Below are 17262 nucleotides of genomic sequence, written 5' to 3'. Positions count from 1 at the left end.
TTATCAGCAGCTCCTGTGGACCTGGAGAAGTTCTACTGATCAGTAAGTAGTTTTGTGTAACTTAAGCAAATGAGAAAGATAGGAAAAGAAAGGTTAAATTTCTATTAATAGAATCCTCTTTAAATCACTTACCTCTGTTACCTGTCTTGTGAAGTGAAGCTTGTGGTGGTGGAGTGTCTTGGAGTTTCACTCTTCTGCTGCTCAACTGGCATTGAATCAATATACAGTCGGTTTGCATTTGGAAGGTTATTTGTGTCATGAAAACAATTAGTTACCTTAATCTTCTATTTGAATGTAAACTCTATAACTTTTCTAGCACTCAACTCATTAATCAGAGGTCAAGGAAAAATGAAGTTTTATGCCTTTACCATCACTGACTTGGAGCAATTAGGCTGGTGGCCATGAGGATAAAAGCTTCTATTTCTTGTCCTGTGAGTGCAGAAAAAGTTGTTCTTGCCAGCGTCTGGATTATCCTGTTGGTGGTTAAACACATCTGCACATTCTTGTGATGAATATTGAATAAAGGGGAAATAATAAAAACAAATGTTTGGGATATTTCATCACATGCCACTATGCTTTTCTCCTCGAGTGCTGGCAGAAGTTCAGTTTGTGGTTATAGCACAGCTGGGCAGTCATTTGAATACTTAGACTGTTTGGATTTGCTTTTATTTTGACTGTATTTTTTTTACTTGTCTTCTCCAAAACTAAACCTTAAAAAAAAAAAAAGAGGGAGGGGGGACCATAGTGAGTTCTGAGCTCCTCACTCAGTTTGTTAACCTGAAGAGATGTTAGAAGCTCAACCCCAAGAGATGCCAAGCCTATTACCCTCATGTCAGAATTGAAAATTAAAGAAGGTGTAAGCTACTACTACTGCTTTTTTATTGTTGCTCTCATGATTTATGCTGAATATTTACATGGTGCATTTCAGTAACTGGAGCACATATGCCAGAAGCGATTGATTTTCCTGGTGAATGACAGGAATGCAAAACTTTTAGTTTATATAACCAATTGATTGCGTTAGACAGTCCAGGTCAAATTGAATCACGGTGTGTGCCAGCCTCTGTTGTATGTACATGCCTGAATATATGCATGAGCTTACCCAAACATCTGTAATAAAAGGAGAAAATAAAATAGCTTCCAATCTTGTACATTGTATAGGCCAAATTAATTTTGTAGAATACAGGATATTTACTGTCCCTATCTCACTGCAGATACAGCATTATATATGAATGTTCCTCATTTTGTGTGAAAGAGACTTACACTATGCATATGCTTTCATAATTAGCTTAACAAAAATGCTAAGCACTGATACAATCCGCAAGTTTTCCCTCATTGTGTGCCCCATCACGATTTTAACAGCACTTGAACTAGTGACATATACATTATGAAATCCAGTATGAAGTGAAATTGGAAAGAAATCCTTTTCCTGTCCATTAAGTTTTGTATTTTGTTAAGAATGTGGTTTAATGATCCACTTAGGCCAATCCCCTGCCCCTCTGTGCAGCACAGCTGCATTTTCCTGCCGTTTCTCAGCAACCATGCGACTGGCAAGGTCTCACCAGGCTGAACTTTTCTAACATGCAAGGTTAGATCCACATCACATCAGCGAACTGCTGCTCTCACTGTATGGCTACACTTTGTTGACATGAAGTAGGCAACACCTGGCTGTGTACCACGAGAAGAGTGGGAATGCCTTCTGCGGTCCACTTTTGCATCAATGAAAGTCAATTTTCCCCCCACTTGCAAACTTTCAGCATTCCCTTCTTGGAGTGGTCAGTCTCTGTGATGTGATGGAGTGGGTGGTGTGGCAACGGGTGCTGGCAAGTTGTAAGGTGCTCGTTGTTGTAAGACCAAAAGGTACACTTTTGTTTTAGTGGTTATGGTGTTAGAGTGCTGACCATGTCCTGCATCAGCAGAGGGCCTTGGAGGAGACACTGGGTGATTGAATGTTTCTGTACTTTCCCTCTGGGGTTTTGTCCCTAGATTCTTCTTCTTTCCTCGACCTCATGCCACCACCAGCACCTTAACCTCTTGGATAGTGGGTAAGTGGCTTCACGCTCAGCCACCGCCACTTACCAGGGCAGCTGTTGTCAAAAAATACCTTGAGACTGGAGCTCATGCTTCTTTCCCTTTCAAAAAACAAAATGCATCATGCATGATACTGTGCTGCTTCTATCTCTTAATAAAAAGAAATTAGGATGTTTGGGTTTGGACCTTATTAAACTGCTGTGCAAAACCACCAAACTAACAGCTCTTAAATAGTATGACAATAGGAGCAAATATTATTCAATAAAACTTTGCTTGTTGTTTTTTTTTTTTTTCCTCCTACAGGAATATTTTTACCCGAAATACTTAGGTGAGTTGCAACTTTTACTTCACTTTGTGGCAGTGCTGGTATGTGGTGCCTAACATTGGAGCTTGTCACAACTGAAGTCTCTGCTAAGGAAAGTGATGGAAATCTGATTGCAGTAAACATGCATTTTTAACTTTTCAAATAGCCTGTATGTTCCTTATGCGATTTTGTTTCTTGCTTATGTATAGACTTACATACAGAGATCCCGTGTGTGTTTTCTGCATGTTAAAATGTTTGTGTTGCATTTATATCTGTAGCTTGCAGCATTAGTAAATAATTTGAAGTCTTCTACCTTTTCCCCTTCTTAATTAACTTAGCTATTATATTAACAAATTTCCATATTAAAAAAATCAAAGTGCCTTTATTGATTGATCCACTGACTTATTCTGTTGACTCTCTCATAGTCATGGCATCATATTCTTTTCTATTTCTGTTTAATATGTAGTACTTAAGATCACAAGTGCCAACAGTTCTAGAAAACTTCATGTGCTTTTTAGATTTTTTAAGAGAGATTTAGTAGGTAAAACCTGAGTAGCTACTAACATGCTTTTAGAATCATAGTAGAATCTGGTAAAGTGATCACCCTATTCAGATGACTTGTAACTCAGAGCTAAAAAATTTTGATGAACTTAAGAATTTTAAGGCATCTGGGAGATTATAATATTGCATAGATTTTGCACTCACCCTCCAAATCCTAACTTAATGAATAAGCAGGCCAGGTATGATTTTACGTGCTTTGAACAGCTGCCATGTCATCATTATAATAACAACAATTTCATTTTCTGTTCTTCAGCTTGCATTCAGAAATATGGGTCGCCGTATACAAGAAGTCCCGATTTCCTTACATGCGTTCATAGTAAGCATTTTTGTTTTGTACATTGTAGTTAAATGTTCACTCATGTTATCTGAAGGAGTGGAACCAGCTCAGCCATCTCCATTTTATATAGTATTTTAGTATTTGCCTTCCTATTCTCCGGGCTTGAGACTCCACATTGCTTGTCCTATCTGCGCAACAAAACAAGGTCTCTTCCCTTTCCCTATTGCCATCTTTCAGTGCTTTGGTGTTTTATGATGCAAGACAGTTCTTTCCCACCAGTTTCCCAAGGTCTAGATAGTCTGAGAAGCAAGAGGGGCAAGAAATAAGATTTACCAGGAGGCTGTATGCTATGCTTGGCCTTTCATTTTCTATTTTCTTGAATGGTAACTTTGGCTTGTCCCTCTCAAGGAACCTTAAAGAAAGGTAATAGTCAAACCCAGGCTTGTGTCAGACTTCTTTATGTTAAGGAGATCAGTTTCATGCATCACATGACTGTGGTTTAAATATTGCAACCTTTAAAAACTCCGATCAATCTGGAAGTCAACCTGATATCTATGTAGAAGAAGAAGGGGTATTTGTTCATCACTAACACTAGAGATGAGAATTTAATTAACTCTTCTAATAGCTCTCCAGTTCTCTTTTGAAGCTTAGCAGTGCTAAAGATATAAAGCTAAATAAATATTCTAAATATGTTCTGGGAGCAGATCAGTTCAAATGAGGAGAAAGTCACATGTATGTATATTTATTTTCACTTTTACCCTTGTGGTTCAGTCTCTTACTGTGGCCAGTTTGATTAGTCATGTGTTCATACCAGCGCTTCCAAAGCAGGATCAGGATTTAGTCAAGCTTTCATGTTCATAAACCGTGTTACAGCAACTTATTTTGAAGAGTGAATTCTAAGATTAAGAAGTGGTGTGTCAAAACTTATCCTGATATGATGCAGCAATATTGCTTATGGATGCTATAGTCCTCTGAACTGGGAATTCTCAGACCTGTGTACCCATGTGGGCTGCGGTGTGCCCACTCGTTCAAAGTGGGATGTGAGGCTGAAATGCTTCCTCTTGCTCACATGTATGGCACAGCAAAAAGGTGGGAGTTCCTGCTGAAAATGATGGTATCAACTAGGAACACTTGTTCCAAATAGTTAATAATGCTTTGGAAATGCGAGGCTGAAGGATAGGGATGAAAAAATCTGAAAAAATGAAAGCCGAATAATTGTTTTTTAGGGATTTTTGCCCATTGCAGATGCAGTGGTTTGGAAATAAAATGATAATATTTTCCCCCGTTAAAATATTAAAATGTTTTTAAATGGCTGAGTTTTGGCTAGCCATTGTCAATTCACAGGAGTAATGGAGAAGGAGCCTGAAACACTCTTGGAAGAATGACAGGCTTTGTGCTTGGCCAATTCCAGCGTGCCTCTTAATTTTTCACAGATGCTGCCAAAAGGCTCTGTGGCTCTGAGGGGTTGTGCCTGCAAGACACATTTAGATTTTGTTTCTTAACAGTCTTTGTCCTCTCAGAGCGAGGTAGTGGAAGGCTCTTTTAATCTAGCACACAAAGATGTTGCACAACCCAGGGGATGGAGGGTGACTAACTAGACAAGTTTATACTGGAAATAAGGTACAAATTTTAACTGTGACAGTGAGTAGACATCTTGGGATTGCATTTGAGGATTCTCAGTTTCGTAAGACCTTTAGATCAGGGTTACAGGTAGGGTTCAACTCTGGGTTCAGAGAGGTAGATGCAGGTGTTTCCAGCACAGATATCTAATTTGTGGTTTTAAAGGGATTCCACGGACCAAACTCTCTCTGCTGGGGGAGAGCTGAATCACTCTATGAACTCCATTTATTATACTGACTAGATCTCCACTGACTGCAATTAGCATTTAAAACAACTGCTTTGCAGATATATGCTTGCCTTACACATGAATACCTCTACTTCGGCCTGCAGATCTGGATCATTTTGTAAAAGAGATTCTGTAGGTCAGCTAGGAATTAGGGATTTGGTTCTGCAAGAGTTTGGAAAACTCTACAGGATTTTTTGGAAACGAAGCTGCATGTGGCCTTAAGAAACACAATGGGATTTTTGTTAGGTCGTGTGTGTCTGCTTTTTAATAGTGAGTGTTGTAATCTTCACAACCTAGCATTTTCCCAATGAAGTTTTAATTTGTACCATTTTGTGAATATCAAAAAATAAATTAACAGTACAGAGTAATAAACTGGAAGGAGAAGTCAGTGTACTTAGGTAACATCTTGTTTCCATACAGACTTCCAAAACAGATCTGGTAGTTCTGTTCTCTGTCTGCACTTAGGAGCCACGCATGTGCTGTCAGACATAGCTCAACGCACACAAAAAGTTCATGCTCTTCATTACTTTTAATACTTTTACTAAAATCTGTCATGTAGATAAATTGAAATAATAGGTCCATTTTGTCTTTCCATGGTTTACATTAGGAGCACTTTCTACAATGTTGGCAGAAGCACACAGCTGTGAAGCCACCAGGAGAGTATAAGACTGTGTCTGATGTTCTCAAATTCTCATGATAAGAGGAGTGAACTATCAGCAAGTATTGGTGTGATAGAAATATCCGTGGTCATTCATGCCATTAATATGGGTTGTGTGCAGCTAACTTCAGTCTTCAGATAATTCAGTGTGCAGTGCAGCCCAACAATCTGGTCATTTTTTCTTGATAACTGTAACACAAATGCTATCCAACATTTGAGTATGTGGTCTTGCCTTATTTTTATGCCTAACATAGCAACAATCTTAGTGGCTGTCCAAAAGTCCAGAAGGCAGTGGGACAACCTGAAACACAGGAGGTTATGCCTGAACATCAGGACACACTTTTTCACTGTGAGGGTGACTCAGCACTGGCACAGGTTGCCCAGGGAAGTTGTGGAGTCACCATCCTTGGAGATGCTGAATAGCTGTGTGGACATGGTCCTGGACAACCAGCTCTTGGTGGCCTTGCTTGAGCTATGGGGTTGGACCAGGTGACCGCCAGAGGTGCTGGGCAACCTCGATCACTCTGATTACTGAGATTCAAATTTAAGGCAGTCAGTGCAAACAAAGGTGCTGCTCTGTGCTTTTTAAGACATCAAAGGAAGTTGCTTCTGCTTGCACTCGCAGAAATGTTCATTTTTTTCCAAAGCAGCCTGTCATGAAGATGACTTTCAGGGTATCAGAGAAAGTCAAGAAGAGACATGTAGAAGCCATATAATCCTGACAAAAGTAGGAGTTAATCCAATCCTTAATTTCTCTCAGTTTGAGAAGTCTGATGGGGCTACTAATCAACAAACACTTCTTCTCCCTACATACCTCCTTGCCACCACCTATGTCCATCACAATTCATGTTTCAGAATATCGTGAAGAGTCCGAACTGGATGTTGGTCTTCTGAACATTGGTCTCAACAGAACCGGTGCATGAAAAGGGGTCTTCGCTGCCCCTGCTTGCTTTATGTATACCCACTGAACACTTCTTGCACTGCAAATCTAGTATCACAGACCAAACTTGGTCTGCAGTGGGCTGTTGCTGATCAAATGCTCTAAATGTACCTGTCTGATTCACTTTTCTCAAATTCTTCCTTTGGTCTGGACTGAACTGGATTTCTTCTGAGTAGTAAGGGTGTGTTGCCAAGGCTGTACAGTTGCAGAAGGCATTGTTCATGATAGTGCTTCCTTTAAGACGAGTAGCTGCAGCTGCTGCCAGCAGTTCCTCTATCATGCATCAAAAGGATCGGGCAGAATCATTGCCTTGTAGCTTTGCTATCCTCACTCTTGCATAGCTGCTCAGGCACAAGAAACTGCCAGATACGTTCTTCAGAAGAGAAGCCTGGATATCATGCGTTCATGCCATAGGACTTTCTTTTCCAGTGCATTCCATGTGCTGGTGAGCACAGACACTGGGACTGACCATTTAAGTGCTCCAGTGCAGAAGGTCAGTCCCATTGTGAATATACATTCATTCAGGTTTGCAAAGGCTCTGGTCAGGTTCAAATGTCCTCTGGAGAAGGTGACATGCACGGCAGACTGGACTGTGACTAAAGTTCACCCAAGTGTAGAAAGTCTGCAGAAGTGCCCTGTCTCTCCTGAACCCCACTGCTGGGAGGGGGTGTGTAAACAAGAAGGCCTTCTGACTAGGTGGGCTTTGTGGTCTGCAGAATGAGCTTCTGCACTGCTCTTTCTGGTTAAGGTGGTGGAAACAGTTAACACATTAATGTTTTTTGAAGACTACTGACCTAGAACACGGGTGTAACAGGTTACTACTACATTATAGCTACGAACTCATGACTACTCGTGAATACTCTCCTGCTATGATGCTATGAAGAATGTCTGTTGCCAACTATTGGAACTTGGCTTAAAAATCAGTGGCAGACTTTACTCTGGTGGCCCCATAGGAACATTGTGCTGTCTGTAAACTGGATTAGAGGTTTGCTACTCTTATGCTGTTAACACATTGATATTTCTTTTTATTCTCATTCTATGTAATAGAAAAGCCTAAATTGGACAGCTCTGACAAAAATTTCAGAAATAAACCTTTGCTAGCAACAAATCCATCAGCCCTAGTAAGATCCTCAGTTGAACTACCAAATGCACTTTGAAAGAGTACCCGTTCTTCCTTGAGTACTTTAGTTGCTATAATACCTGCTTTCTATTTTCTGCAAAAACAGGGAGACTAGCATGAACTTTCTTAAAAATGAGCTACTTTGAGTTGTTTCTTTCAGGACGTGCCCTTTCAGATACGGGGGTGGTAGCTTACTCCCTTTTGCAATGAAATGAATTCCCCTGCACATGCTCTGCAAAATTCCTGGCACAGCTTGTTCAGCATGTGAGCACAGAGAGTAAGCTTCCAGTTTTGCCAGGTGCAGGTATTTCTGATAGTGATTCTCCACTATTGTTTAAGCTTCTTGACTTTTAATGAGAGTGGAACACCTGGCTGTCAGTGCCTTGAATTTATTGTTCTGTTTTGGTTGTGGTTTTTTTTCTTTAATTATTATTATTTTTATTCCTAATATAAATCAGATTTGCCAAACCAGTGTTCCCCTGATCCTTGTCACAAAGAGGGGACCGTCAAATGTGAAGATCTCAAGGGAGACTTCTATTGTGAATGCAAGCGTGGCTGGCAGGGAAAAACATGTGAAAAAGGTAATTGGGTTTCATCATCTTTCATACCTGTAACAAAGATGTGTTTGGTTTTCCTGTCTTTTCAAATGGTCACTGATACTGTGCTGCACAAGTGAAAAGTAACAGAATTGAACCTGGGTTACACACTGCTTGTGTTTTTACCCTTCTGTGAATCAGGTAACTGTCATGTCAATATTTTTATATACCTTTAATCTAAGCCAGCTTGGTCTCAGCAAGGTAATCTAAGATGTTATGCCACAACTTTCTGTCCCACTCATCTGAAAGGGGCAGCAGAAATAGAGTTGTAGTGGCTTTTCAAGCAGACCTGCCTCAGGTTGCTGCTGTGAACCCAGATGTAACAGATCACAGACTGCAGAGCCAGAGAAGCTGGACCACCCTCCTTTCTAGCACCCCTGCCATGGGAACAGTGACTCTCAGCAGGCAAGTTGGGGTCTGAGTCTGGTGATACACAGACCAATGAAATCAGTCTGTTAAAGCCTCCTTGCTAGTAGGACCTTATTCCATGTCTGCTTAATCCCACTGTGCATTTCCATCGCCTCTAAAGAGAATATTCAGGCAGAAGCTATTTGTGCAAGAAGTTCCAGGCCCCCGGAGGGCTTTCTCTATTCCTTTATGAAATACTGAAGTTATCTTCCTGCCTCTTGTTTTCTGTGGTTTTTTTTGGTTGGTTGTTTCTTTGCTTGGTTTTTTTTTTTTCTGCCTGCAAGGCTTCCTGTCAAGGCCACCGCTTTTCTGCCTGCCAATATTAAGTAATTGCCAGAAATCACAATCAGCCAGTCCAGAGTTGTGGCAACCAAGACAGCAGGAGATCCAAAGCCTCTCCTTCTGATGTAAATATTGTGGGGAGATTATAGGATCACTCAGAAGCAGCTTATTTAAGCATTTGAGACAGTTGTCTGATCAGTATGCAATCAGCTTTGACAGCTCAGCAACTGATCAGTCTAGAGCACATCCCCTCTTTTTCTTACAAAATGCCATGAAATGTGCTTTTTTACCCATCAGCCGGCTCTAGAGTCCCATATACAAACAGGACATTGAGGGTGAAATCCAGGCTCTACTGAATTTAACAGGCTTTTGCTGCTGGCATAAGTAGAGCACCATTTAGCTCACGGTGCTCAATAGCTGTGAACTTAAAACTTCTTGTGTTCTCATGAGTTCTGTAGTAGTAAGGATGTACTGTTCTTGTTTTATTTAAAGATTGCATCCCAAATGTACTGGTTATAGTATAACTGTAAAAGTTAATTATGGTATAAAATACATTAGGTATAATTAGTTTGCTTCTCCAAACAACATTTTTCGCCCCCACGGTGGCTAAAGATACGCTTTACATTCTCAAAGCTGTGAGGGAGGTACTCAGTTACAGTTCCTTCTCTATCTTTTTTATTATTACATGAACTTGAGCTAATGTACTTTAAGGGTTTGAATGAAGTCTTTGTACTTTTTGTAATCACTGCATTGCAGATGTCAGTGTTTCTCGTTTGGTCTTTCTGCTTCCCGACTCCTGTCCCACTCTCTCCCTCTGGATTATTCACAGAGATGAAAAGCTGACTGTAATACTTCCTTTTTATGCAGATATTGATGAATGCAGAATGCAGAACGGTGGCTGTAACCAGGTCTGCTTCAACACACTTGGCAGCTACCGTTGCTCTTGCTACAGTGGTTACACTCTTAAAGACAGCAAAATATGTGAAGGTAAGCTTTGCTGGGTCTCTCAGTTTACTTCATAGAATGGAATCATAGAATTATGGAATAGTTTGGATTGGAAGGACCTTCAAAAACCATCTAGTCCAACCCCCCTGCAATGAGCAGGGACATCTGCAACCAGATCAGGTTGCTCAGAGCCCCGTCCAGCCTGGCCTGGAATGTCTCCAGGGATGGGGCATCTACCACCTCTCTGGGCAACCTGGGCCAGTGTTTCACCACTCCCACTGTAAAAAATTTTTTCCTCATGTCTATCCTGAATCTCCCCTCATTTAGTATAAAACCATTACCCCTTGTCGTATCGCAACAGGCCCTGCTAAAAAGTCTGTCCCCATCTTTCTTACAGGGCCCTTTTAAGTACTGCAATACGGTCTCCCCAGCGCCTTCTCTTCTTCAGGTTGAACAACCCCAACTCTCTCAGCCTGTCCTCACAGCAGAGCTGTTCCAGCCCTCTGATCATTTTTGTGGCCTCCTCTGGCCCCTCTCCAACAGGTCCATGTTTTTCCTGTACTTAGGGCTCTAGAGCTGGATGCAGGACTCCAGGTGGGGTCTCACCAGAGCAGAGCAGAGGGGCAGAATCACCTTCAGTGGATGTTTAGTGAGTTGTGACTGTATTTCAGGGAACTGGGTGGCCCTGAGCAGCCCTGGTCTACTCCCTGGCCTAGCAGAGCCTTGCTGGTAGCTCTTGTGAGCTGCTCTCTGCTGGGCTTGTACTGGGTGCTCCAGCCAGCACTACATGCCTCGGCTTGTCAGCAGTCACACCATACTGGTCTCTAACATCATAATAACACAGGCCTGATTCACAGCGGATTTGTGGCTTGGATTGTGCTAAATTGGTTTAGCTGATCGGTCCTCATATCCTGACATTGTGAGGAAGAAGGGCTGGACAGATGCATTGTTATGATTTTTTCCAGTCTCACAGTGTCGGGGTATATAAAGCCATTTGTTTTTCTTTTGTGTGTTTCTTATTTTATTTTTCTAAATTTGGATATGTGCACCAACTAATAAATTCAGAGAGGTACAGATGGATAAAATCACAGCAACAGAATATTAATAGCTGTAGAAAGGCCCCAGTGAGGGTTGGCAGCTATTTTACATAGCAACTGAGAACAGAAAGTGGGGATCTGAAGTATCTGATTGAAACTGCAGAACGAATTTACATAACCAAAACTTAAGCAACTGAGATTTTTAAAGTGTTAAGAAACTGCATGCTGAGACACGGACTCCTTAATGATCACATTAATGTTAAAAGTATGTGTATCTCATGAAAAACCAGGCAAGTCTGTGTATATATCTCTTACAGATGGATGTGATGAGGTATTTCTAAACAGTCTGCATACCTCATACGAGCAACATATTAATGCTACCAGCAAAACGACAAAGACCAGGATTTTATTTCTGTGTCAATTCCGCTTTAAGAAGTGATGACTGTATAAATAACATGGTACCCATTTCTAATGGGAGCAGCTCCCTAGAAGAATCAGCTTCACTTTTGAATTGTCCTCTGATGCCAGTTGGCACAGACAGGTGGATGGCGAGTGGGTTGATAACTACATTTCTTTTCATGTGTATGTATATTAGTATAGTACCCTAGTTCTGTCTATTAGAGCACCATGAACAGAGTGTATAAGCATTCTGTAGCTTCAATGTGTGACCCTTTGGTTGCTGAGGTTGCTGTCAGCTGTGGCTAATGCTACCTGAGATTTATGACTGCATTTCTATTTTCTTTCACATTTTTTCCTGTCATTACATGCACACAGTAAAAAGTTGGGTTTTGTCTGTGGATTTGTAGACTAGGCTATATAACATGCTAGATAGACTACCATTGGCCAGTTCACTCGTACATGGGAAAATCACAAAGTGTAACACATAGTTGTAGCTTTAACATGTACTAGAAAGCAAAAGTAAATATTAAACTCTCAGTGTAACACATAGTTGTAGTTTTAACATATACTAGAAAGCAGAAGTAAACATTAAACTCTCAGTGTTCTGCAAATGTTTTGTCAACACCAGGATTTTGCTGGGTATTAGTTAACACCTTATAAAAACACTTCTTCGTTTTTGTGGACCTCTGGTTCCAGTCCATTGCCTGCCTTCGTGGTGAAACCCCACAACGTCTCTCAGACATGACTTATTCTCTGTGACAAATTGTGCTGCTTCAGTTCCCCTTTGCTGCTACAGATTAGCAGATTTAGATCTTAGTTTTGTGAATGAGTGAAAAATTATTGTTTGCCTGTCAGAGGAAGGAGAACAGAAATCTGTGATGCTCCACAGACTGTGTGTTTCTTCTATGTTTTGCTTAAATTCATACTGTTGTTCCTCCTTACTGCTTTTTTAACCTGCAGTTTCAGCCCCCTGAATGGAGTGGGGTTTTTTTGGTTTTGTGGGAGTTGTTTTGTTTTACAGATTTTCTCATGACTCTACTTTGCATTGTTGGTTAATGGCCTTAAAGGAAGAAAGAAAGACAAATTGGTTTTGAAAGCCTGATGTCACTTCTTATAGCTAGCTAACCCTAAAGGTAGATTCTTAAAGGTATTGTTTTTTCAGTTATGAAAATAAAATAGGTATCTCATGATCCTGAGCACACTCCAGCGTGCAAATAGTGAAGTGGTTATACTCACCTGAAGTCATGTTGTTTAACTGCTTGTTTTGCAGACATAGATGAATGCACAGCATCAGCAGACATCTGTGGAGAAGCTCATTGTAAAAATTTAATAAGCTCATACGAATGTCATTGTGATGCAGGCTACAAATACGATGATGTGAGAAAGACTTGTCAGGGTAAGCTCATGTTAACATTTGTTATATGATTATATACATATATTATATGTATATACATATGTTATATGATTTAAAGCTATAAAACCCCAGAAATTTAGTTTCAGGCTTCAGTAAAAGCTTTTTTTTTTCAGTCTTGCTTCCACACGAGTTCTGTTCCCTTTCCCTAGTTGTGAATGAGTTTGCATTTTGAGGTCATCTTTGAGTTCATTGAGTTTGCAGTCATCTTTGATGACTTGAATCAAGCTGTATGAGCCAGAGTACTGAGATTTTTTTAATTTATGACAAGATCTAGTGGAAGCTCAGAAGCATCTGCGCATGTTTCTGTCTCTATAGGGCAAGAAAAGTTACACTACAGTAGCTGTTGTTCTTTCAAAATCTGTCTTGTGGTATTACTCTGAAGTAGGAGCTTAATATGCATTGGAACCATGCACAGTTCTGCTGGCTACACTGCCTACAAGCTTTCTCAATGGAGTAAGTTTTGAAAGTATTCCAAAATGAGCATTGTTCCCTGCCTTTTGTCTAAGTTAATGTAGTTACTTGAATCACACGCCAGCCAGCCCCACTGGGCTCTAAGTGTTTATCTCTGCCTGATGAGATCAGTGTGGGCTGTCACAATTTGTTTTCCTGCATTTATTTGTGAAGCGGATTAAAATAAGTTGAAGCAAAAAAAAAAAAAAAGAAAAGAAGAAAGTAATGAATGAGAAATTCAGCTTTTACTTGTCTGTTGAGGATCCAGATGCTGAGTAGCAATGGAGCAAGGAGTCCCTGAGTTGATCCTGAGCTGAAGGAGGAGTCCGTCAGCATGGGCGAGCTAAAGGGGCCTGAAGGGATGAAACCTTGTCTAGAAGTTAAAGCTCAGCGCTCTGAATCAGCAGACAAGGAGCTGACCTCTGCTTCCAGCCTTACCACTGACTTGCTGTGTATCTTTGGGCAGCTGGAATCTGTCCATGAAAATAGATTTGTGTAGATGCTAATTCTAACTCTTCTCTCCTGTAAAGTGTAGCATAGGGTGCACAAAAGAAAGGTGCTGCAAAACAGCACTGATAACATTTTTGTTTTTCCCAAGTGATTCATGTTTAGACAAACTCAATTGCTGCTTACTTCTCTCTTCTTTGCTGGTTTTGTGTAGATATAAATGAATGTGAAGAAAAGCTCTGTGAACAGACCTGTGTCAACTCACTGGGGAGTTACACCTGTCATTGCGATGGCAGAGGGGGAGTGAAACTTTCCCGGGACATGAACACATGTGAGGTATGTTAGTCTTCGTTGCCGTAACTGCAGAACAGACATTTCTTTTACATTGCAATTAAGAATAACTGATGAAGCTCTGGACCAAAGCCATTTGAGCTGAGTGACCAACAGGAGGGAATCAAATTGCCAAGGCCATGTGAGCTGGGGACAGTAGCTCCCTTGAAAAGAAGGGTCTCATTACACTTGTAGAGGAGGAAGTTCGTTTGAAGTCTGTCTTCTCAGGCTTATCCTGTCCCCATTCAAAAAAGCATGACAACAGTAACCCTGCCAGCCCTCTGTTTGGTGATGCATTACCTCTGACTGCACAAGCTTTTCCGAATTCTGTGTTAGGACAAGGGGTAATGTCCTTGGGGACATTCAGAGGGGAGATTCAGGATAGACATGAGGAAGACGTTTTTTACACTGAGGGTGGTGAAAGAAACACCCAGGTTGCCCAGAGAGGTGGGAGATGCCCCATCCCTGGAGACATTCCAGGCGAGGCTGGATGGGGCTCTGAGCAACCTGATCTGGTTGCAGATGTCCCTGCTCATTGCAGGGGCTTGGACTAGATGACCTTTGAAGGTCCCTTCCAACTCAAACTATTCTATGATTCTATGAGTTAGACAAAGTAGGATAGTGAATAGGTTTCCAGGGTGTATGGTGTAAGTTATGAACCAACACTTGCACTTGACACTTTTGTCCTCCAAGAATTTGAGGTGGATGGACTTCAGTGGCACAGGCTGTCTCTTGGGAAACCAACTAACAGCAAGTTCTCAGTACATCTTTTGTTGCAGGCACAACATTTTCAGTAGGAAGCATTATGCTGTACCTTTTCAGTATGATTTCATTTTGCAACAGGAAAACATTCTTCCAAGGCACATAGGAGGGAGGAGGGAAGGAAAGAGGAAATGATCTTAGTAGCAAAACAACTGTGTTTTGAGAATATAAACATTAAAATACCCTAACCTACTCTATGTATAGCAACTACATGAGAAAAGGAGACATATTCTCTGATTCTCTTTCTGCTGCATTAGAAGAATAAGTACTCAAAAATGTGTTTTGATCATAGAACATAATACCATGTGTGCCTTTTGCTGTTGGAAAAAGTATTAAATCCTTGTACCTGGGGAGGATGTTCAGTGGCACTCCTGTTATCAGGCTGCGCTTCAAAAGGAAACAACCGACGAGGTGAGGACAATTTAGAATGACAGTCAAATGTGCTGTCTGCTTTAATGCATGCCATGGAGTTGAGTCGTTACAATAACAATTATTCCTATGATCAACCTTATTTGTTTGGATTATGGAGTCCTGTAAGGTGAAACATTATCCAAACCAGTAATTTAGAAAGGCAACCTTGACCACAGAGCCCCTAGAATAATTACCAAAGTACAATAATGTGTTCTTCACTCTTGATGCTAATTTAAAATCCACATTCGCAGCTAAGTCTTTCAGGAATGCATTAAAAGCTAGTATGTTTTAATGGAGCTTTATAACTGCTAGAATTGATGCTATCTGTATGGAAAGTACTCTGTGGTTTTTGAACTCTGCATAACTAATTTATTTCTTGGCACCTGTGCGGTCAGACTTGTGGCTGAGTTCGACTTTAGAACCTTTGATCCTGAAGGTATCCTTTTCTTTGCTGGAGGCCATCAAGACAGCACATGGGTAGTCTTGGCTTTGCGCAAAGGACGACTAGAGCTGCAGCTGAAATACAATGGAATAGGCCGTGTGACCAGCAGCGGACCGCTTATCAACCATGGCATGTGGCAAACGGTGAGTCCAGACCACTGCTGAGGTCTTACCTTTCCTTAGCTGGTTCCTGATGGGCTCTGTCAAGTGCAGCTAGACTTCTGTGTTCTTGAGAAGATGCTTTGCCAGCCTATCTACGCATTCAGTGCATGCCAGTACATTATACATTCTAAAGCAAGAATGGGATATTTTTCCTAACAAATTGTATTATCCATTGCAAATTAGACTGCATCACCAATTTGAACGACCAGAGCAGACACAGTGCCTTTAAGATGTAGCAGCACTAAGCTGACTTCATGTTGGTTTGAGAAGGTGCTCTCTGGGTGAGGTTTGGCAGTAAGAAGGAAGTCACTTGGTTTGTTCAGCCTGGAGAAGAGGAGACTGAGGGGAAACCTCATGGCAGCTACAGCTTCCTCACAAGGGGAGGAGGAGGGGCAGGCACTGATCTCTTCTCTCTGGTGACCAGTGACAGAACCCAAGGCAATGTCAGGAAGATGTGCCAGGGGAGGTTTAGGTTGGACATTAGGAAAAGGTTCTTCCTCCAGAGGGTGGTGGAGCACAGGAACAGGCTCCCCAGAGAGGTGTCACGGCCCCAAGCCTGACAGTGTTCAAGGAGAGACTGGACAACACCCTCAGACACATGGTGTGAACTGTGGGGTTGTCATATGCAGGGACAGGAGTTGGACTCGATGATCCTTGTGGGTCTCTTCCAGCTTATGACATTCTATGAACTCAGTAGCTGTTCTCTTAAAGAAGTTTCCAAAGATGTTTTGTTTACTGTATGGTGCACGTGGTTGGTTTTATTTATTCATATGTTTGTTTGTTTGTTTACTCATGGGGCTCAGATTATCTGAGCCCTCGACAAATCTCTAATTCTCCAGTATCGTTTTTTAAACTCCTCATGCTTTTTTATATCCAAAGTCATCCACTTCCCTTGTAAAGATGTTGGGTCCTATCCTTGTAAGGATTCATGTTCCTGACACTCTCTCAGAACACCTGGTGATTCTGGAAGCATTGTGGTTGCTGCCATTTGTGACAGGATCGTGAAAAGCATCTTGTAGTATGATCTAGAGTAGATTAAGAATTTATGTGTGCCTTTTCACTTCTGCCTTTCCCTCTCCTTTTAAGTTGATGTGTCTCTTGGGGAGTGGGTGGGAAGTTTTCAGCTAACTCACACGAGACAACTACACATACTGGTAATTGTGAATAGTTTTCTGTTTTAAATTTTTTAGTATAAAATAATTCAGAATTATACATAAAAGAAAAAAACAGGGTGGGAAGAAAAATTTGTTTCTAATGAGTGGTCCTTGAGGGCATTCACTGTCAACTACTGATATATGATAATTTTTCCAACAGATGAGGTGATGTTTAATTCAGTTCTTTTACAGTCACTGAAATGGAGATCTGTAGAGGTTCAGCACAGCTGTAGATAAAATGTGTGGCATGCTGTATCTTTACAGGTAGGAATAGCCTCAAGCCAGTTCTT

At 41.1% G+C, this 17262-nt stretch overlaps 1 protein-coding gene across 1 annotated transcript in view; it reads left to right on the top strand.

The window, feature by feature from the left end:
* The window catches only part of GAS6 (growth arrest specific 6), a 43005-nt gene that overhangs the window by 13143 nt on the left and 12600 nt on the right, over positions 1 to 17262 (top strand). The window contains exons 3-10 of the mRNA XM_065842960.2: positions 2332 to 2356; positions 3147 to 3209; positions 8193 to 8315; positions 9888 to 10007; positions 12672 to 12797; positions 13927 to 14048; positions 15097 to 15215; positions 15611 to 15800. Coding sequence (XP_065699032.2) covers positions 2332 to 2356; positions 3147 to 3209; positions 8193 to 8315; positions 9888 to 10007; positions 12672 to 12797; positions 13927 to 14048; positions 15097 to 15215; positions 15611 to 15800 — 888 coding nt within the window. The remainder of the gene's footprint in view (positions 1 to 2331; positions 2357 to 3146; positions 3210 to 8192; positions 8316 to 9887; positions 10008 to 12671; positions 12798 to 13926; positions 14049 to 15096; positions 15216 to 15610; positions 15801 to 17262) is intronic.

This window comes from Patagioenas fasciata, chromosome 1 (genome assembly GCF_037038585.1).
Source record: "Patagioenas fasciata isolate bPatFas1 chromosome 1, bPatFas1.hap1, whole genome shotgun sequence".
Lineage (NCBI taxonomy): Eukaryota > Metazoa > Chordata > Aves > Columbiformes > Columbidae > Patagioenas > Patagioenas fasciata.
Note: the sequence above shows the minus strand (reverse complement) of the source record. Positions and strands in the feature narration are given on the sequence as shown.